Source organism: Brachyistius frenatus, unplaced genomic scaffold, assembly GCF_029030835.1.
Source record: "Brachyistius frenatus isolate BFR_SWC_R1_liver_20210118 unplaced genomic scaffold, ASM2903083v1 Contig_16, whole genome shotgun sequence".
Classification (NCBI taxonomy): Eukaryota; Metazoa; Chordata; class Actinopteri; family Embiotocidae; genus Brachyistius; species Brachyistius frenatus.
The window spans coordinates 5899010-5921229 of record NW_027210615.1 but is presented as its reverse complement, the minus strand read 5'-3'; the positions used below and the strand labels follow the sequence as shown (position 1 = coordinate 5921229).

At 37.7% G+C, this 22220-nt stretch overlaps 2 protein-coding genes across 3 annotated transcripts in view; both read left to right on the top strand.

The window, feature by feature from the left end:
• The window catches only part of fam50a (family with sequence similarity 50 member A), a 48364-nt gene that overhangs the window by 6694 nt on the left and 19450 nt on the right, over nucleotides 1-22220 (top strand). The window contains exons 9-13 of one of the 2 annotated variants that reach the window (XR_011310723.1): nucleotides 558-612; nucleotides 2606-2654; nucleotides 3358-3428; nucleotides 4760-4870; nucleotides 8642-8757. Coding sequence is in view for 1 of the 2 variants with exons in the window: in XM_069694136.1 (XP_069550237.1) it covers nucleotides 558-612; nucleotides 2606-2654; nucleotides 3358-3428; nucleotides 4760-4870; nucleotides 8642-8650 (295 nt within the window). In the remaining variant the exon portion in view is untranslated. Of the gene's footprint in view, nucleotides 1-557; nucleotides 613-2605; nucleotides 2655-3357; nucleotides 3429-4759; nucleotides 4871-8641; nucleotides 8896-22220 lie in introns of those variants that run through there. The other variant, XM_069694136.1, reaches the window with a different exon arrangement.
• LOC138618214 (interleukin-17 receptor D) lies at nucleotides 9090-21201 on the top strand. The gene is made up of 12 exons (XM_069693798.1): nucleotides 9090-9339; nucleotides 14265-14349; nucleotides 15359-15517; nucleotides 15971-16089; nucleotides 16865-16988; nucleotides 17299-17337; nucleotides 17462-17607; nucleotides 17743-17817; nucleotides 19052-19118; nucleotides 19745-19915; nucleotides 20030-20202; nucleotides 20366-21201. The coding sequence occupies exons 1-12, from the start codon at nucleotides 9217-9219 to the stop codon at nucleotides 20885-20887; spliced, it is 1803 nt and encodes a 600-aa protein (XP_069549899.1). The 5' UTR covers nucleotides 9090-9216; the 3' UTR covers nucleotides 20888-21201.

The window sequence follows — 22220 nt, the reverse complement described above, 5'->3', positions numbered from 1 at the left end:
ATGCCAGCAACATGTTTCAAAACAGTTCAAACAGGATCAACAAAAGACCGAAAAAGTTGTGTAATGCTAAAGGTAACAGGTGGGGAGGGGTTCACCACTCTATGAAAGACTATGTGGGCCAATAGTGCAACAGTCTAAGATTAATGGTTCTCTGTAAAATTGCAAAGAATTTTGGAATTTCATCATCTACGGTACATAAAATCTTACTGACTGCTTTAGTGATCCTTAATATGTGTTTAAAGCTGGTTTGTGGCAATCATTTTAGTTCAATTAAATTGATTGGACATAGTGTAGAGAGACGGACACCTGTCTGTATGAGGTTTTATAATTCGCACTGCATGTCATAACAAAAAACTGTATACCTCCATAGTAAAAATGTGACCAGGTCACCAGATCAGACAATTTCTACCAACAGTATAACATAACTTGTTGTTCCTCTCAGCCCCTCCATCTCTAACCCACCTTGCTCTGTTACAGTGTGTTCTTTATTATTGCCACTAGTAGGTGCCACATTCTTACACTTGATTTTCACTGGACTTACTTTCTCCACTGTGCAGGTCTGCTGGAGTAGAACAGTTGATGTACATCAAAGAAGATCTGATAATCCCACATGTAAGTTCTGTGACATGCCCAGGAACCGTTGCTTCACTTTATTTTGATTTGGTTCACTTCACCACTTCATTTGAAGTACAAGTCTTGCAGTAGATTACAATACAGTGGGCACGGAAAGTATTCTGACCCCTTTAAATTTTTCACTCTTTGTTTCATTGCAGCCATTTGCTGAAATCAAAAAAGTTCATTTTATTTCTCATTAATGTACACTCAGCACCCCATCTTGACAGAAAAAAACAGAAATGTAGAAATTTGTGCAAATTTATTAAAAAAGAAAAACTGAAATATCACATGGTCATAAGTATTCAGACCCTTTGCTCAGTATTGAGTAGAAGCACCCTTTTGAGCTCGTACAGCCATGAGTCTTCTTGGGAATGATGCAACAAGCTTTTCACACCTGGATTTGGGGATCCTCTGCCATTCTTCCTTGCAGATCCTCTCCAGTTCCGTCAGGTTGGATGGTGAACGTTGGTGGACAGCCATTTTCAGGTCTCTCCAGAGATGCTCAATTGGGTTTAGGTCAGGGCTCTGGCTGGGCCAGTCAAGAATGGTCACAGAGTTGTTCCGAAGCCACTCCTTTGTTATTTTAGCTGTGTGCTTAGGGTCATTGTCTTGTTGGAAGGTGAACCTTCGGCCCAGTCTGAGGTCCAGAGCACTCTGGAAGAGGTTTTCTTCCAGGATATCTCTGTACTTGGCCGCATTCATCTTTCCTTCAATTGCAACCAGTCGTCCTGTCCCTGCAGCTGAAAAACACCCCCATAGCATGATGCTGCCACCACCATGTTTCACTGTTGGGATTGTATTGGGCAGGTGATGAGCAGTGCCTGGTTTTCTCCACACATACCGCTTAGAATTAACGCCAAAAAGTTCAATCTTGGTCTCATCAGACCAGAGAATCTTATTTCTCATAGTCTGGGAGTCCTTCATGTGTTTTTTGTCAAACTCTATGCGGGCTTTCATATGTCTTGCACTGAGGAGAGGCTTCCGTCGGGCCACTCTGCCATAAAGCCCCGACTGGTGGAGGGCTGCAGTGATAGTTGACTTTGTGGAACTTTCTCCCATCTCCCTACTGCATCTCTGGAGCTCAGCCACAGTGATCTTTGGGTTCTTCTTTACCTCTCTCACCAAGGCTCTTCTCCCACGATTGCTCAGTTTGGCTGGACGGCCAGGTCTAGGAAGAGTTCTGGTCGTCCCAAACTTCTTCCATTTAAGGATTATGGAGGCCACTGTGCTCTTAGGAACCTTGAGTGCTGCAGAAATTATTTTGTAACCTTGGCCAGATCTGTGCCTTGCCACAATTCTGTCTCTCAGCTCCTTGGACAGTTCCTTCGACCTCATGATTCTCATTTGCTCTGACATGCACTGTGAGCTGTAAGGTCTTATATAGACAGGTGTGTGCCTTTCCTAATCAAGTCCAATCAGTTTAATTAAACACAGCTGGACTCCAATGAAGGAGTAGAACCATCTCAAGGAGGATCAGAAGAAATGGACAGCATGTGAGTTAAATATGAGTGTCACAGCAAAGGGTCTGAATACTTATGACCATGTGATATTTCAGTTTTTCTTTTTTAATAAATTTGCACAAATTTCTACATTTCTGTTTTTTTCTGTCAAGATGGGGTGCTGAGTGTACATTAATGAGAAATAAAATGAACTTTTTTGATTTCAGCAAATGGCTGCAATGAAACAAAGAGTGAAAAATGTAAAGGGGTCTGAATACTTTCCGTACCCACTGTATATGTGATGTACCTTTTGTCCTCACAACCCAAAAGCTTTTTCAGAGACACAGTCTGGTTACACTGGTAGACTTTATGTGTTTAAGCCCAGTCTGTTCTGATGATAAAGAAACAAACAAAACAAAACAAAAAACTCTTATTTTTGTGTCATTGGCCTGGTGTGAGATTCTCGGGGTTACCTGGTGTATGTGGTGTGATTTCAAATTTTGAATGTAATTGTTGAATTGCATCATATTTGATCTCTTTGTCTCATTCAGCACCACAGTTTTTACGACTTCATCGTGACCAAAGCCAGAGGCAAATCTGGTAAGTGAACACCAACAGCTTCCAGCCCATTGGCATATCGTGTCATTACTTGGTTTTGAATGGTAACACCTGTGCAACCCAGTACAATCGAATATGAAAGTTCTGCCATAGAAAGCTCACATCTTTAGTTTTTGTTGATTCAATTAAATTAAATTCAACTTTATTTATATAGCGCCAAATCACAACATAGGTTGATGTTTGTGAAAAGATAATAATCCTCTCTAATGTTAAGAGGTACTAGTGGATAATTGGGTCTTAATCTGTGCTTCATGTTGAAAAGTGTGACTCATGAATAAGTGGTCAAAACATTAAAAACACTTTTCTATACAATCCAATCCAGTATTTTAAAATCTTCACTTGTGTGAACAGATCTTAACTCGACCGTGCATAACCCCCCTTATTTTTTGTTTTAAGTAAGTTTTGGAAATTAAGGCAAGCCAAATTAGCTGTTAACATTTCCTTTTTTCTGAGTGCTATTGGATGTACTGACAACTATCACTGAATTACTTGGAAACTGAAGAAATCTTAAAAACACGATTTGCATGCAACTTCTGATGGGTTCTAATTCCTGCCACATTAGTCTCCTAATAATGGGCACATTTTCTCATAATTATGTGATTTGATCTCCAATATTTTTTTCTTTTTAAATGAAACAAGTTTTCTATATTCCTGCTTTTTTGCTCATATAGTCTTTTACCCTCAGGGCCTCTGTTTAGTTTTGACGTCCACGATGATATTCGACTGGTGAACGATGCCACTGTGGAGAAAGATGAGGTAAGGAATTTACAGCAAAACAAGGTCACGACAGGAATTTAGTTACACTTTTCAGTTGATTTGAAGTGGATGTCAAACTTAATGCTAAAGAAACTGAAATGACCAATTAATGCCCAAGGGATTATCTGCAAATCAGTTTCTAGTGTCACGTTGTGATGAAAGAGATCATGAGACAGATGTTGAAGTCTGGCATTATGATGGTTATAGAGGTTTTAAATATACAATTTGTGTTGGGTGTAATTCAGAGACAAGTGTTGTAGATCGGTGTTTAGTGTTAGATCATTTACAATCATACTCTTAGATTAGTCTCGCGCTCAGAAAATGAAGACCGCTTTACTCTGAGTCTGGTAGGTTATCCAACCTCCCCTGAGGCTGAACTAAGATCAATGCTAAATCATTCTTGGGAACATTAGCATACCAAAACAACCAAGACAAAGATCCATTGTCTAAGTTAATAAATGCCATCGATGTATCCATTTTCAATGTTATCAAATACATCTGTGCTTTTCCTGCTCTGTTGAGCCAAAATATCTGTGTTGATTAAGGCCCTGAGCTTCTGTCTCTTTCTGCCAAATTGTTTGACTGCTGTCAGTGCCAACACTCGGGGGTTTAAACTTTTCCTGTACGCATCCGCGCTTTCTTTCTTTGCATCTTGTACGTCCTTTTATTCTTCTTTGATGCTTGATGCAATTAACACTTATACGGCCCGTTTTTTCCCGGCTGAATTATTGAAGTTTCCCGTAAAAGGTTGTAAATTCTTCAAGAAGGCATAAGTTCTCTACTGGAGTGAAAGGATCTGAGCAATTTAAAGCTGTGACACTTTCAGCAATGTTTTTTAGTTAAGCCTTTTTTCCAAACTAATTTAACTTACCCAGAATTCATTAGACTTGATGTTGGCTTTATGTAGTGTGAAAAAACACATGGAACAGTCTGTGGGCATCATGGCAATAAAGATTTTGAGCTTATAAACAACTGAATACCTGTTTGTGGAATTGTATCACTATTTAGTAGTGATACAGTTTCACTTAATGTTAAAATTTAAATACCCACCTGAAATGTTTCAGAAACAAAACTGTCTTTCTGAATGTATCTGGTGGTAGTTTTATATTTAATGTATGAACTTGTGAAAGTTCACACATAAAATCTGCTTAATATTCCAAACCATAGTCAAACTCAACATTCTTAATTTAGATCTAAAAACATAAATTATATCAAAATATTTCTTTGCTCAAATTTACTACAGACCTCATACTGAGGATGATGAGCTGGCCATGCACTGTGCCCAAAAGCTGTGTCAGTGTTAATGCAGTTAATTGCTCTTTTTCCTGAAGTCTCATGCAGGTAAAGTGGTGCTGAGGAGCTGGTATGAGAAGAACAAGCACATCTTCCCTGCTAGTCGCTGGGAGCCGTACGATCCTGAAAAAAAATGGGACAAATACACGGTGAGAATCATTTCTGCTTAATGTTAGCCAGCTGCATGTAGTAGTTAATTAACCAGTTTCCCTTTAGAGACTATCAAAGTTTAATCTAATCTCGAGCTGATCTTCGATCACAGTTTATCATAGTTTATCATCTGACATTATTGAGAAAATGGATATTTTTTCCAAAATATATTCTGTTGTTTCTATGAAAGAAGAAAAACCCCTGAAAATTACCAAATCTATCACAAGCCCCTCCCACTCAGTCCTCTCTGCAGTGTAATAACAACATACCTGTTATACTAGCAGAAAGTAAGACAACTTACACTGAAGTAAATTCAAAATAATAAAGGAAACATTTATTTGAAATTATAGAATTTTTCCAAGCACTTGACTTCAACACCAGTGAATATTGTAGTAAATACTGTTGTAACATTTATTAAAGCAGTTCTAATCACTATTTTTACATTATCAACTGAACTGTTTGTGAAAGTGGTCACTCATAGCCACAATAAGATTTTTAACTAATTTTTTTAGTTCCATGGCCCAAAACTTCCACTGCTCTTCTTCATTGTCATTGTTCTTAACCATTTTGTGTCCAGGTGCAAGCAAGTGATTGAGTTAAAAAAAAAAAATCAAAAGATAAACACAATATACACTATCTGCCCAGCACCAAACAACCCAAAACAAATGAATTCATGAGTCAGTGGTGAAAACATTGGAGGTAAAGAGCCAGATATCACCCTGGTTGTTTGTTTCAGTTTGATAACTTGAAGGTGTGCATTCATTAAAATAATCAACACCCTTAACATTTTTGTTGGAAAGAAAACCTGAACCTGTTGTGGGAAGGACGAATGTAGCAATGTCAGTGGAGAACCTAAAACAATTAAAACACTCTGTTAATGCCATTGACCTGTCTTCAAGCCGCTCCTTACTCTGACAGAAATGAAGAGGAAATTATATTACATGGTCCAATACTTCAAAAAAAAGTTCTAAACCAAAGCAGATAAGTGATCATGTTCAGCTACACAGATATTAGACAGACACAGTTATTATTGTAGCTTGCAGAAAGTGCAACTAGGCAGAGACCTACACACAGGCCTTGAAAGTGAGAATTTTGCAATTACAGTAATGCACTTTATTGTGTCTAATATTAGCTTAAATACAAAAAAAGCGAAAAATAAATAAATAATAATAATAATAATATAAAAGCTAATCAGTCACTAGCAAGATATGAGAATGATCTTGATGATATGGTGAGTAGAATATAAATGTTTAAGTTTTACCTAGTTTTATTTTAGTTCATTTCAGTATTACATTTAAACTCCAAATACAGTCTGATTAAGGCATGATTAGTGTTTTCGCTCAGGGGAGAGAGGCATCTTCTTTAAGACTTGTCTGAACCACATGTGAATTTTGTTTGAAGAGAAAATTCAGAAATTACATACAGTCTCTTGAACCGCTCTCTTAAATCTGTTTATACGAGTGGTTCCAGCAGCTCATCAAGATGATCTTTGGTCGAAGTTGGCCTTGTAATTTTTACTGATATTTAAATTTCTAGAGTCATACTGGAGAGAATGCCAAAGCTTTGTCAATAAGGAATACATTATAATTGGAAGTGTTTCAACCTGCAGCAGTTTTTGCCGCGCCACTAAGTAATCATATTTATGACGCCTGAAAATGAGTTCATAGTTACTCCCGACAAATGAACAGGAGAGAAAATGTGCCTCATAGTCACACACAGTTGGAGAAATACTATTGCAGAAAATGACTCATACAAATGGTTTTAAGTTAAAGTTTTCTTCTCGAAAACAGATTGTTGGGTCTTACTATATTCAAGCCATTATGGTATTTCCAGAAGACGGTGAAGGGTGGAATACATAAGAGACGATGGGACAGGTTATTCACCTTAAAGGGAACCACTTTGGCATGCCTTTGCATTATTTACATTTAAAAACCCTCCTTATTTCTCTTAAACTGGCCTCATTCAAGCCCCAACATAACCAGACAATGGCTTTTTCAGGGAAGGCTTTGATTATTTTAGCAAAATGCCAAACTGTATTCTGCACTTATTACAACAGCATGGGTCTGTTGTGATAAACTGGCATGCCTGCAGCCCAGACCTGTCAACCACTGAAAACACTGGCACATCATGGAATGAAAAATACGGCAAAGGAAACCCTGAACTGCTAAAAATCTGAATTCATATATCTGACAAGAACATTTCACTTTCAAAACTTCAGCAACTGGTCCCCTCAGTTCCCAAACGATTACAGTGTTGTTAACAGAAGAGGAGATGCAACACAGGGTTAAGCATATATTTTCCCCCAAAAAATAACAATTTGTTCTCTTTTCCATAAGTATGGGTTTACATGATTTGCAAATCATCACATTCTGTATTTATTTATATTTTGCACAGCATACCAGCTTTTTTGGAAATAGGGTTGTAATTAGAGAGAGAAATTTTTGCTGTTTGAGACGGATATGGATTGGGATTTTTCAGAGCTGGAATGCAGAAGCATTTGAAAAACTTGTCGAAACATATCCACAGTATGTGTAAAAATAGCAGTGTTGATGTTTTATCAGTGACTTCTGTGTATTTTGTTGTGGAGATATCTACTGAAATTAGTATCATAACCAGTTAGCGCCGACCTGGCCTGTCTCATAATACCATTTTGTACCACAGTCCAACATGAGAGGAACAAGTAGTGTATTCTAACTTCTAGTTATGAATTCAACAATAACCCCAATGATGGCTGAAACTCGTTTTTGTTTTAGTTCAGCTAATGATAACACAAACTAATGAAAAATATTCAAGATGCATTCAATCAATAAATACGTTTTTCAGTGACTGTTTTTTTTGCTACCATGGTCTTCCTTAAAAGGGACATAAGCACTCTCTAACATAAACTACAGGCTAAACTGATGACCTTTTTTTTTTTGTCTGGGTGCATATTATCAAACTTTACAATTATCAGTTATAGAAAAAACAACTACCAACCAACAGCAGGACATGGATATTTAAATTCTACCAAACTGCAGAACGTCTGAAAGCCAGCAGTACTCAGAAATCTGTCCTCCCATCAGATTCACTTTTAAGGCAGACCTATGGCAATGTGGAGAAAAAGGACAGAATGCTATGGATTTTCTAATTGCCAATTAGTCCTTCTTTTTTTAAATAAAGGAACTAATAATCGAGTATTCAAATTAAACAGCCAAATCGGAGCAAGCTCAGAATTCTATATCAGGTACAGCCCTCAAAATTGAGTTAACCAGACTGCAAACGAGCTGATCAGAGCAGAACTTTGACCATGTATAATTGAGACTTTTAACATCATAACAATATATAAATGAGAGAAAAATCACAAAATGCACAATACAGTGCATCCGGAAAGTATTCACAGCGCTTCACTTTTTCCACATTTTGTTGTTACAGCCTTATTCCAAAATGGATTAAATTCAGCTTATAGCATCATACTTAAAAACACTTGAGGCTGTAATTTCTGCCAAAGGTGCTTCAACAAAGTATTGAGCAAAGGCTGTTACATTTTCGTTCTTTATTTTTAATAGATTTGCAAAAATTTTAAACAAACTATTTTCACTTTGTCATTATGGGATATTGCGTGTAGAATTTTGAGGGAAAAAAATGAATTTAATCCATTTTGGAATAAGTCTGTAACATAACAAAATGTGTAAAAAGTGAAGCACTGTGAATACTCATTATTCCAACTGTTTATTATTAGTACCATATGTTTCCTTTTCATGGAGAACTTATTTATTTTGTTTGTTTTCCAGATCCGGTGATCATCCAGTCTCCAGGATCCTTGATGCAAACGTTTTGTTGTCATTTTCCATCTGATTTCACATATTTCATCAATTCTTTTTCGAGATTTGATAAATTATTCATTCATGTTTCTCTGTAGGTGAAATACTGATTTTACCCAAATGTGGTTGAATTGCCTCCTGTGTAATCAAATCTATGTACATCGCTTATAACTCATAAACATGCTGTAGTATCTGTACTGAATAAAATGACTCACAAAACTCGATTCCAAAACCCTTGTGACAAGCAAGATGTTTATCATTTCTAAGTGTGTTTATGTTAAGGTGGGCCTGAGAGACAAATGTGTTTGCTGCTCCTGCAGCACATGAACTCCTCTGGTAACGCAATTGTTAAAACACGCCACACTCCACCCGTAGCCTGAAGACACCACTCCCCTATGCTTCCTCCTACCAGGATCCAGTCACTTATTCTCACGCACCAGTGGAGGAACTTCACCATCAGATTTCTCACAATTACTTCCAGCCAGTTTGTATGTGAGTTTGTGGTGTGCTCACAGTGGGGACAGTGTCATGCTGTCTGTACCAGCATGTGGAGGGCTGCTCTAATTTTATACCAGTTGTTGGCACTTGCTAAGCCTGTCTTGGCTCAGCATGATGCCACAGCTACTGCGATCACTCCTCAGAACTGCAGTCTGGACTGTATTAGAAAGGTAAGCCACATTTCAAACCTATAATTTCTCCTTTGTGTTGAAGTTTTTTGTGACACCTGTAACAGTGGAGCAGGACTTAAATATATAGTTTCATTTGTAGACTGGCTGGGTTCTCTATACTGTGCACACAAGGTTTTTTCCAACAACATAATTATTGTATTATTTCCTCCCTCTTACCCAGCAATTTTGGCAAATTGGCTAGAAACTGTATGCAGAAACTATAACATGCAGTACGTCATAATACATAGTGTGCAATTTTACACCTAGTTTTAGATAAATCTAAAATTAGATGATTAACAGATTGACATTTTAGATGTTTTCGTAATCTGTTTTTTTAAACATGAGTTAATCTAAAATTATACGTCAAGCACAAATTACTCCTATTAAAAAAAGACAAGAAAAATATAATTCTTCAGTTAAGATGGTCACATCCGAAAGTAATGGTTCTGAGCTTGAGGGTCAGGCCCTTTAAGGGGTCACAAGTAAAAAGGCTTGGAAAGAGGAAGAAATACATTTATGATGCTTCACAAACAAGGACATTAAAGGAAATCTGGAAAACAGAGTACAAAGTCAGTCAACAAAGTAAAAACCAATACAACAGTTAAAAGTGCAGATAAATGGAAGAAAACAAGTCTTGTTGGACGATATTAAAGAAAGCAAAGAATTTACTTGTAAGTTGCTCAGGAAAGATATTCCAAAGGGTTGGAACATTAACCACAAAATCCACGTCACCCTGAACTCGGTGCAATACCATGCAGGGCCTTAAAAGTCTGGAGTAAAATTGTACCATAGGTTCTAAATGACAGAGTCACAATTAGAGAGGCAGGAGTAATAGAGTAATACAACTGAGTATAAAACTATGAGTAATAAAACATTAAACCCTGAAAAAAACACAACTGAGTTTACAACTTTTAACACGGGATTTGAGAGAGAGAGTCTGATAAATCCAAGTTTCTTGATGTGTACAACACGTTGCACTTGATTGCCAAGAGCAGGCAAAAACTTGGCCAGACGTGTACTCAAAGCCAATATACTAATTTAGCTGAAGAAAACTTTTCAATCCTCGACTACAGTAAGGCTTGTAAGCAGGCAAGATAACTTGGCTGATTCAGATGGCTTGCAAGCCAGGTACTGCTGTTTAAGATCTGCATAACAACAAAAATAAATATAGTGCTGTTTGATGCAATGACCAGAGAGAAAAAGGGATTGGTCCTAGAATGAAGCCCCGAAGTCCTCCATATCTAGACCGTGCTCGTGAGGAAGTAAAGCCATAAGCAAACATCAAAAATGCTCTGTTTCTGAAAATTGCAAAGGGAACAACTAGAGGGTAATTCCAGAAATACAAACATGTTGTCAACCTATCAGCAATAAAGCTATGATCCACGATGTCAAAAAAGGTGTTAGGTCAAGCAGGACCATCACTAATTATATTCACCTGCATCAGCCTTCATTAAGATTTCACTGACAACTTCGACAAGGGAAGTCTGCTAGAAATGTCATTAAAATCTCAAAAATGTTGTTTCTGCTAAGACTTGCAGCAATTGTTTTGACAATTTATATATCGAGAACATCTAACAAGAATTAAATCAAATGAAACTAAGAAGTACAAATCGCTCTGAAGGACATTTGCAACAGAGGTTGCTATATTTAAGGAGTCAAGCACAAAACAGGTTGAACTGGACTCAATAAATTAAGGAAGAACTAAAACATTTTCAAATGAAAGCTTCATGTTTATCAGCTGAAAACTTTAAAGGCAAGACAAGTTTCTCCACCACTAATATTTACTTTACAAACATTGTCCATGTTTTTTTATTCCTGAACTGATAATTATGTCTCTTTAATAACAAAAGGTTTTTTGTAAAGCCATTTGTATTTTATTCTTAATATAAATAATTTGTGACCAAACATTGAGCTTTGCTATAAATTGTCAAAAACCTTACAAAATGTATTTCTCCCGTGGTGACTTAAATAGGTTGCACTGAGCAGCGAGATTATGAAACGATAAAATATTGGAGCCTTGGTGCACTGTTTCCTCCATCTGTTTATGTTCACATTTACTCTAAGGTTAGTATGTGTTCTGTATACCGCATCTTTCATATCCTGTGTGGTAACTTGATGCAATCACAAAGAGCTAAATATTCAAAACTTTTTGCCGATTTTGTCTATATTTTGAGCATCTTCTTTGTGTTGATCTCCATGTTGATTATGTTCTCTAAGCTTGCGTGCAAGTAAGTACTTAAGCTACAAAGACACTCTGATGGCCATTGCCTGACCTGACAGTTTAACTACCATTGTTTAAACCACCAAAACCACACACAGTCTTTCTCTTTTGCCCGAGGCAGAGGCAGTATTTCTCTCTGTCCCATTTTCTTCACCTGCTAGTCTAGTTATGGACTCTAAACCTGCCGAGCAAGTCTGCAGTACATGACTGAAGTATAAAGCAACACTACCATAACTAAATAATGTAAAAGGTTATAAAGTATTATTTTATGAATGCTTTTAATTGTTGTATTGTTGGGTTTCTCTGTTTAAAGTTGTAAAGTTCCACTGTAAGGACTTTAATGTGTTAAGTGCCATGAAATAACCTGTGTTGTGATTTGGCACTATATAAATAAAATTGAATTGAATTGAACTGAAAGTAAAAATACAAATTCTTGGGACTGAGAGGATATGTTGTTAAATATAAATAATTAGTTAATACTGGTGAATCGGTATGCAAGCAGCACACATATGTGTTACTTTCATTACAAGATACATCTAAGGGGTTGGCTTTTTAATGGTGGTTGTCTATATATTTTTTTCTATCTGGAACATTTATTTAAATGAAACTATGTGAGATGTTTAGAACTCATCACATTGGAAACCTGTGATCAAATAAGATACTTGTATTGTTATTATCGGAAAAGTAATTAAATACAAATAAATATGGAAATTAAAGTAAAATATTTCCCTTTCTTTCTCAAGTTCGAATCAGAACAGTCTGATATTGGTAAATCTGAGTAGAATTCCAAAGATCTGATCAATGCTTTAGTTGTTCTTCTGGATACTTAAGGGAACAACTAGTGATCCAAGACAAGAATTAGCCACAGCTAATGCTGTGCAATGCAATCACATTTCACAAATTAAGCATTACATTGACAACGCTCAAAAAAAGATCCACATTCCTGTATTATACGATCAGGATTTATGGTTCCCCATTAACTCACTCTGACAGCACTGTCAGTGGTGATACAGGGTTTGAATGATGATAAGTAAGTGTGTGCAGATGTTTGGAAATCGAATATCCTTTGTTGGCCTCTACTTAGCTTTTAATGTTGGACACTTTTCTTTCGTTCAAGTTTATATGATATTGTTTACTATTACTTAGAATAAAATATGGATATCCTCTCCAATAGCACATTGCACTAAGGACTGAAAGCAGCTGTTTTTGTTCAGATCTCATATTTGAGATGATATTTTTTTTATTTAAAAAGTATGTGTCTTAATCTATAGTAAATTCCACAATGACTGAAGCATAATATTGTGAAAGGCAGCAGGGAGTAGGGGGCATACCAAATAAAACTTTAATACACAGTTGATCCATACAAAGAGAAAACAGAATGAAGGGAGGAAGATAGCATAAAATAAAAAGTAATAAAAATCAGATGCACAATGACGATACAGTATATGCCATCTAATTAGACCTTGCTAGCTATCATAAATTAAATACAAACTGAGAAATCTGAACAGTGTGTTGTTGTTGTGGGTTACAACAGTCCCCAAAAATGGATCAGTTGTTTCTAAGTCATGCTATTCAAATCCCAGTTTATAGGATTCATGACAACCAATGTTGCCAGCTATCATCTCTCATTTTGTGATCAAAATGACCTAACTTAACCTTTTGTGCACATTGTGAAACTATGAGACTTTTTCCACATTGTGCAAAAACAAAAATTTAAATGAAATCAAACTTCTGTCAATTCTCGTCCATCTGAAACTGTTGCCCCCAGTTCCAATGTGGCTGTTCAGAACAGCTATGAATGAATATTCTATTATTTTCATATTATTTTTGTCAGGCAATAATGTTCTTTATGATCAAGGTTGTGGCCCACCTGCAACTTAATACAAAAGTACTTCAAGCTGAAAGCTCTCTGAGAAAAGCCACCTGTGTAAATGATGGGAGAGATGTAATGTTCGCTAAAACATTAGTGCAACAATAGTACACATTTTCAGACAGTTTCACCTTAAAAGCATTCATAGTGTTGTACACATGAAAAGTGAAAGAAATAGTTGTGTAGTGAAGAACAAAAACAGGTGTTGAGAGAACTGCAAACCTATGTTCTCACCTGGTCGGTCGCTGTGTCGATTGGGCCTGCTTTTCAAGTTCAAACGTTCAGACGAACTTAGGCAATCCAACAATAATTTTAGTTGTTACCAATGCCTTTAATTAAGGCACAGCTATAAAGACCATTGAGTAAAAGTGTTTTTAGATTAACCTTAAAAAGTTTAAAAACCTCCACAGAAATGGGCAAATCTACAGCACAGTGAAGACAGTTCCATAGTCCAAAGTGAAGGTGCTTAGTCCTGGCTCTCTGGACTGGCAGGAGCCTTTTGTGAAAGGGTGCCAGGTCTTTGGCAGTGAGATGTGGGGATTACATTTATGGCTGACAGTGTAGGGAGGCAAGAATGGCAATATGACGCAGCAATACTGCAAATCCGAGTTGTATTACATAGCCTTATTTTCATTTCTTTGTTGCTGCTATTACTTACTAATTTCCTCCGTTCACCTTTCTCTTGGCAGCAGAACAAAGAATGCACACAGTCCTGGTTCTAATTACATCTAACGAGTTGCTCATCAGGTTCACCTGACACATTTCCAAATAACATCAGCAGAAATGCAGTTGAAATTGTGTAGCCTGACTTCATTATTACTTTCTCCTCCGCAGGGAGGACCTGCATGCGAATACTGCAGAATAACCAGAAGTGATGTGAAGAAGGTTCTGGGTTTTAACTCCATCAAAGTGTTTGGAAGTAAGTTGAATTCTGGCGGACTGCGCTGCCCTCACAGTTTACAAGCAAATGTTTGTGCTCTGCGTGACTTCATTACACACTGTGTACAGAATGAACTTTTCTCAAACACAGTTCAGCAGCACTAACATGTTGCTCAGCCTGTACTCAAGGTGTCTAACCTGCATGCCCTCAACTCAACTTCTATCTATGCTTTTCACAATGAGTAGATGTCACACCCTTTGCCTTTTGACTTAGCACTTGCTTGCAGGCTAGCCTCAAGATCAAACAAAGGAGAGGTATAAACTGTCGTCATCCCTGGGATCAAAGTTCAAGTTTGCATTGAGCATTTCTTTTTCGTTTAATAGCAGATGAAAATCGGAACTCCTGATAATCTCGTATCAAATATTTGTCAGACTCCAACCTTGCTTTTGGCAACTCGACCTTTTTTTGATGCAAAATTCCATTGCAGTTTTATCAACTGTCAACTAATTCCACAATTTTTAGCCAAGCCATCTGTCTACTTGTGATTGTGTGTGAAACATCTATTTGATATTAAAACCACTGGTTGGATTCAAATAAAATATTGTTCAGACAATTGTGTTACCCAGAGGATAAATGTAAATAATTATGATTCCTTAATTTTTCTTTGTTTCATTTCAGTTTGTCTGGAGCTGCATAGGAACAGCTACCCACTTTAGTTTATGGCCAAACAGCAACATTCACATCAGACTAATCTGTACATTGCATTGGTGCACTTTAGCAAATATTAGTATGCTAAAAGTCCAAGCATATTGATTTTAAATGTTAGCATGTGCATGTTAGCAAATACAACCTCAGAGATCTGTTAATGATGGATATCTGTTGACAAATCTTGCTTAAATATCCAGTTTCCTAGTTTACATTTGATGTCCCGAAATGTATTAATCGCTGGCTTATGCTCTGTCAAAATAAATGATAGTCCACTGTGTGTGTGTGTGTGTGTGTGTGTGCGTGTGCGTGTGCACGCACGCACATTGTTTTTCCTCCACAGGTTGTATTCCATGGCCATGTTTTGAGCTGTTTGGTGATAAAGACCCTAAAATCTGTCAACATTATGTCCATGCACCAAATGATGTGGAGGTTGAGTTTGTATATGAGCCAAACCCCAGATCTGACACTGTTGTTGTCTCCTGGAAGCCCAGCTACTATGGTATGTTGATGCACATTGTCAACTAAATATGTACCCTTATCTTGTACTTTAAAGACAATTTCTGGTTGCAGTTGTTATAAGGTCACATGCCTGTGAATTTGGTTGGATTGCCGTTTTAAGACTCAACTCAATCATCATGTCAGACACAACTTGGCCCCCCCCTTGAATAATTTCTCACGTCATAGTTTGACATAAACAAGATCTGTTACAGGTGACATAGTGAATTTCTATGAAAGGAAAAAATTCTCAAGCATTATGAGAGTACTAAAAAATTAATTATGGTTCATATGACACTGTAACAGCCGGTAATGTTTAAAGCTTAATTGACCATGAACTGAACTAGTGCGTCTCACGCAACACTCGCATGTATTTGACAGCGAGCAACTTGGATGATGAAATTGAGCCAGATTCCGTCACACTGGTGTCACTATGTCCATTTTGTGTTTGTTGCAGGGATCGCCTTCTTGCGGGGCTTTCAGGTGTCCCTCCAGGCTCTGGGAGGGTCTGGTGTAGCCTGTCAGCTCTTTCTCTTCCAATGGAACATTTCTCTCCCAGCTTCACATGCTCAAAGGGTACAAAGGGCTTCACTCACCTTGTTCTTCACTTATTTTTCTGTCTGGTGTGCTGTGGGACGACATGGATTCTTCCTAAAAACGTACAGCTTGCACAGCTTTTAGTTACAGAAATATCCTCAGCTATTTTTATTTTAAACAGAGAATGAAATAATACAATGTAGTTTTCATACAGACGTATTACTATTTTGATTTGTTTTGATCCAGAAAGTGGATTCTAAATTTTCCCAATAACATTCCCCTGAGAAGACACCATTGGTCACTTTTAGTTTCTCGGCAAACTCCCAAATTTTGATGTGCTGATTGCGAAAAGATGCTGTATTTTGGGTAACAACACAAAGACATAATCCTTTCCAAAACTGAAAACATGTCCTAATAGGAAACAGCTGTACAATTTATGTTAAGGCTCATCCAAAAGTTATAAATATTAGGTGAAGCCACATCAAGGGAATACTATTATTTATGTAGCCATTTGTTACAAGCATGTCATGAAGGGTTTCAAATACCATGTCAAGTGTGACATCCTCCACCAACCGTTGACTAACATGGCCATTTTTACAATATGTAGCTAAACCTAACAGCTATCAATATTAGATACAGAATGAAAAAAACATTTTGTTTTTAACAGTTTAACAGTAGAAGTGATTTTATTGGAAAGTACTTCTCCACAACATGTAATGCATTTGTTTAAAACTTGTATAACCTGTATGCAGGTAAAACTGTGCAGTGTGTTTTTAAGGAAAAGAAAGGTCTCAATTTTTGAGATATTCTGCAGGTGTACAAGTCTGACCCTTTCCCCGGCCTCCCCCTTGGATCGCAGTATGCCGTTACTGTCATGGCTCTGCCGGTTCCTAAGGAGTGGGAGAAGTTCTACCACAGCAAGATCTTCTCAACACGCTGTAAGATCCCATTAAGCTCTTGTTAGATATAATCTCATGATGCACACACACACACACACACACACACACACACACACACACACACACACACACACACACACACACACACACACACACACACACACACACACACACACACACACACACACACGAGTTCATACAGTTTGCAGTTACTTCTGGGGGTGACCTTAAAAGCCAGAATCCTGTTAGCTCATTTGCAGTCTGTCTAGTTATGACACCTCATACTTTTATATGGGTATATCTTAAAGTTTTAAAACAGTGTTGATTTAATGGTAATATGGTTTTGCAGCATGTGCAGAGAAGAAAGGTCTTGAGTACTGCAAAAAAGGTAAGAGATACGTCCAATAAATCACAAATAAAATCCAGTCTGGTAAAAGAAACCCATCTCATGATTAAACGTTTCTTCTTAAGATCAACTTTACATCTATTATTTGTTTATGCTCTTGTTTAAGACTGGTATCCGAGACATATTGAGGTTCAGCAGGAAGGCACTGCCATCACTGTGACCTTTAATCTGGCCCCCCCAAACCTGGGCATTAGAAGCTACTTCTCACTGTGTTATGCAAATGGAGGAAAGAAATACACAGACATAATACCTGTAAGTGGTTTCTTCTTCAGCTTTATATTTTTCTGCTTTGTTTTCATTCCATTCATTAATACATTGTTTATGTTACAAAAATATGCACATAAGTAAATGTAATATTTGTATTAACCATTCATTGAATTTCCTTAGAATTCCACCAAAAACAGAACTCACTATAGCTATCAGCTGAATGACCTTCAAGAAGGAACCAATTACACTTGTGAGGTAAATTAGAGTGACTTATAACTAATGTATACCTTAAACTGAATATACAGCTATCGGCTATCAAAATGTATTTTTGGTGAATGAAAACCTTAATGAAAACCTTTATTTAATGACAGCACTGAAATACAAAATATATTTGTAGCTTTCATTTTCTTCATCCCGAAACAGCATTTCTTGCAGCTGTACAAAATATTGTGAACTCAAGTCTGCTTACAAGGTCTTTTCTGGAGCATTCCAGCACATTTTATTTACTTCATTAGCAGATGGAGTTGGTTCATAGTCATAGAAATGGTTCCGTTCTTATAACTTGACCTACGTTTGAAACTTTGAGATAAGCTCCAGAAAAGATTTAAGTTAAAGCTGCACTGATCAATATTTTTTTCATAACAATGGATCTAATTACTGAGTGTAATTTCAAGAAGATCGGTTATGCTGACAAACCCACTGAGAATTATCAGCTGACCTTTCTGTTCCCCTCAGCTCCACAGAGCTTTCTGACTTTCAGCTCAGTTGCTATGTTCGAAGTTGCATACTAACACATACTATTTTGAATGCATAAGTGCGTTTACATTGTCAAGTTTGGAAATAGCAATGCACTATCAAAACATACATGAGGTATTCAAAACGGTGCAGAAATTGAGAATGAAACGGAGGAACCGCCGGCCAGCAACCTACAGTATCTTAAAGCTTTGGTGGCTGCAGCCGTTGCCATACACAGGAGAAACATTTTATTAGTTTTAATTTATGGGTAAAATAATCAAAGCCGGCAGATATGTTGGTGGGTGATACATATGAAATGTTGCGGTTATTTCCGGTCGGTGCAGAATCGCAGTGTGATTTGAGACAACACTATGCTGTCAACATTCAAGCAGGATACTACACAAGTAAGTGTATTAGCATGTTAGAATATACAAGTATTATTGTATGAAATTTAAAACAGAGTAACTGTTTTGGTTTTTGGGGCCACTGTACTTGCACCGCTTTCAAAATGTCATATCACGCAACAGTTTTGTGCACAAAAGCTGACATAAAGCCCTTGTAGACACATGGTAGTCCACATTCTAAGTTCCCAACTAGCTGGTAGTGAAAAGCTAAACTAAACAGTCCAATGAGAGCAAAGTTTTGTAAATACATTAAAGTGATGTGTATGTCAATTTTGTATGCCAAAATGCAATTCCCAAGGTCCAATAAACTTCCAATAAACTTAAATGCTCAAAATGTTTTCATGTCACAGATCGCAGCTAACGAAGTGGATGCAGTGAGGAAAACATTCAATATTGATGTCATGCACATTCAGAAAGGTAGGGGAGTTTGTTGAGGCTGCTTTTGATCCACACAATCACAATACATTTTAACAGGTGCAATTCTCCTTACTTTTTGGTGAGGAGATATACCGTATCTTTTGGCCTACAGTCCAAAAGATACGGTATATCTTTGTGTCCAGGTCTTTGTGCTCGACACAGATACACTATTTGATACATGTGTGACCAGTCTTTCATTCTTTAAAGTACAAATAATACTTTGAAATGCTGAGAAATATCCTGCTAACTATGGAGCTACAGTCCACAAGCAATTAGCTATCCTAAAGACTCAGGGTAAAGAGTATGTATCTCTGAAAAATACACTTAACACTGCTCAAGTTTAATAGAATCCCCCCCTCCCTCCCCCAAAAACAAACAAACAAAACAAAAAAAAACTAACAACAAAAAGTTATTTTCTGGAAGCCAGGTCGCTTGTCTTATAGAATCACACCTTTTTGTGGTGTAATATCCTTACTCAAATGTGTATTACTGTGTTTTAGCTTTGTAGGGTAGAGTGGTATCATGTAACTTTCAGAAATAATGTAAATAAGCACATTGCCCAAATGTCAGACTATTTCTTCAAGGTCTCACACTGATTTGTCGTGTAATTACAACTCCACCTTTAGAGGGTGCCTCGCTGCTCTCCGTCACCCCCTCCCTGGCTGTGGTGCTTCTACTGTGTCTGGCTGTGGTAGCTATACTTGGAGTCCTGCTAGCTGTTCTCACCAGGAGGAGGCCCAAGTGCATGAAGGCCCAAGCCAGGCCCAAGCGCATGAAGAAGGTTGACAAAAAACCAGGTGCAAAGACAAAACAAACATTTATTATGAACCTTATTCCATTGTTCTGTCTTTTCCATTATCAGCAGTGTGTGAAATGCATCCAGATTTTCTTTTTTTTTGTCATCACTTTAGACATTACCAGTCAACAAGAAGCGAGCAGGCCTCAAGAAGATGTAGTGACATTGCCCAGAAGCAGGCCGATCCCTCCTCGTCTTCTGATTTGCTACAGCAGCTATGATGGCCCTGCTCATGTCAAAGCTGTCATGCAGTTAGGGGCCTTTATACAGCAGCACATGGCCACACAGGTAGTAAACATGACATATAATGGCTTAATTTGCAATGTTGTAAGGACAGTTTCTGCAAAATTTTGCCACTGTTAATTATTATGTGGTCCATTTCATCATTTCTTTATTATAAAAATGAAATCGAAATGGAGTTAACTGTAGTATCAGATCATTTTCTTCCCAGGTGTGCCTGGACTTGTGGGACTCTCTGAGAGTGGCTGAGGAGGGCAGTGTAGCTTGGCACTGCCGGCAGATCCAGGAGAGCGACTTCGTCTTAGTGATATGTTCTCGGGGCCTCAATCAAAGACCTGATTTGGCAGAGAGGGATGATGAAAATGAGGAGGTAGACAGAGGGCTAGATTTTGGGTGCTGCGCCTACAGCTCTGATGCTGTCATCCAACTTATTGGAGAGGAGGTAGGTCGAGCCAAAGCCAGGGGACAGGACCTGTCCAAATACATGGCCGCCATTTTTGAGCACTCTGAGATAACGGACATCCCCATGGAGCTGAGGCTCATATCTCACTACACGCTGATGAGTGACTTACCACTGCTCTTCTCCCACCTCCACGGAGTGGCTCTGCACATGCCTGGGAGTTACCTGAAGATAAGCCACATCTCGGAGGAAGGCTTTGCAAAGTTGCCAGCAGGAGCTGCCCTGCAGTGGGCTATCTATGAGGCTGGGTTGGCAATGGGGGCAAAAAGGTAGCATGCTGTGAGGGGAGGGGACCAAACTGTGAAAAAGGGATTCTGTATACCCTGATTTAATATTAGTTCTCAGCTCCATAAAGGAAAAAGGTTGGCCTGCAGATAGACATTCTGGATGAAAATTGCAGGAAATTGAGCTCACAGCTACAATCACTGATGTGCTCTCACGCTTTTTGTTTCAACAGAATATTTTAAATAATACAAGAAATGAAAATGGCAATGGAAAAAAAGGATGGAAACCTAAAACAATCAAGTTTAGTTTAGATCATATTTGTCCTATTTTAGCTTCTCTTCATTGGCTTCCTGTAAAATCAATAGAATTTTGAATTCTTCTATTGACTTACAAAGCTTTTCATGGGCAAACTCCATCTTCTCTCAAAGAGTTTATAACCATGTAATCGTAATAGAGTGCTCACAGACTGCTGGCTTGCTTGTGGTTCTTTGTCTTTTTTTTTTTTCAGGTATCCCTTGCCGTGTAACTGCATGTCTCTGGTGGCCCCAACAGTTCATTTTCTTGGATCGCTATGCTGTTCTTTTCTCTCTTCCTGTCCCCTCAGTCAAACTGGTAGAGGCAGATAACTGCCCTCCCCTGTGCCTGGTTCTTTCAGAGGCATCGTCCTGTTGAAACAAAGTTTTTCTTCCTCTTAAAAGGGAGTTTTTCCTACCAGTTGTTGGTCATGTGAGGGTTGTTGGATTATTGTGTCCTTTTTTATAATGTTGTTAGGTTCTGTTGAAATGACTTTGATATGTTAGGTGCCCTAAAATAACTTGTGTTGTGATTTGGTGCTATATAAATAAAATTGAATTGAATTGGCCAAGACAGAGCTTTCTGACACTGGGCAGAACGTCTTGAGATTTCATGCAGCCCTGCACAGATTCAAGGCACCCCTCAAACAAAACCATGCCTCCTTCGTTTTTCACCATCGGTGTCCTTTTCTTGGAAAACTTTATCTTTTTGTCTGTGAGCACAGAGCTAATGTGAGATATTAAAAAGCTCCAGTTTTGTTTCATCTGTTCAAACGAAGTTCTCCCAAAAATATTGTAGCTTGTCAATATGCATTTTTGCAAATTCCAGTTGTTTTTTTAAAGTTTTGCTTTCAACTGTGGAGTCCTTCTAGAAGCCAAAAATAGATTTTCCAAAAAACAAATTATAGCCTATCTTGCAATGCAATGTAAAAAGTCTCTATAAAATTATATACCCTACAAATACACTATTTATCTCATTAAAATAAATCAGTAACACTGAGAATATGTATCTTAAAATACATACTGAACATTGTATGCATGGATGTTTACAGACATTCTTTGTTTATATTCATATAGGCTACATATAT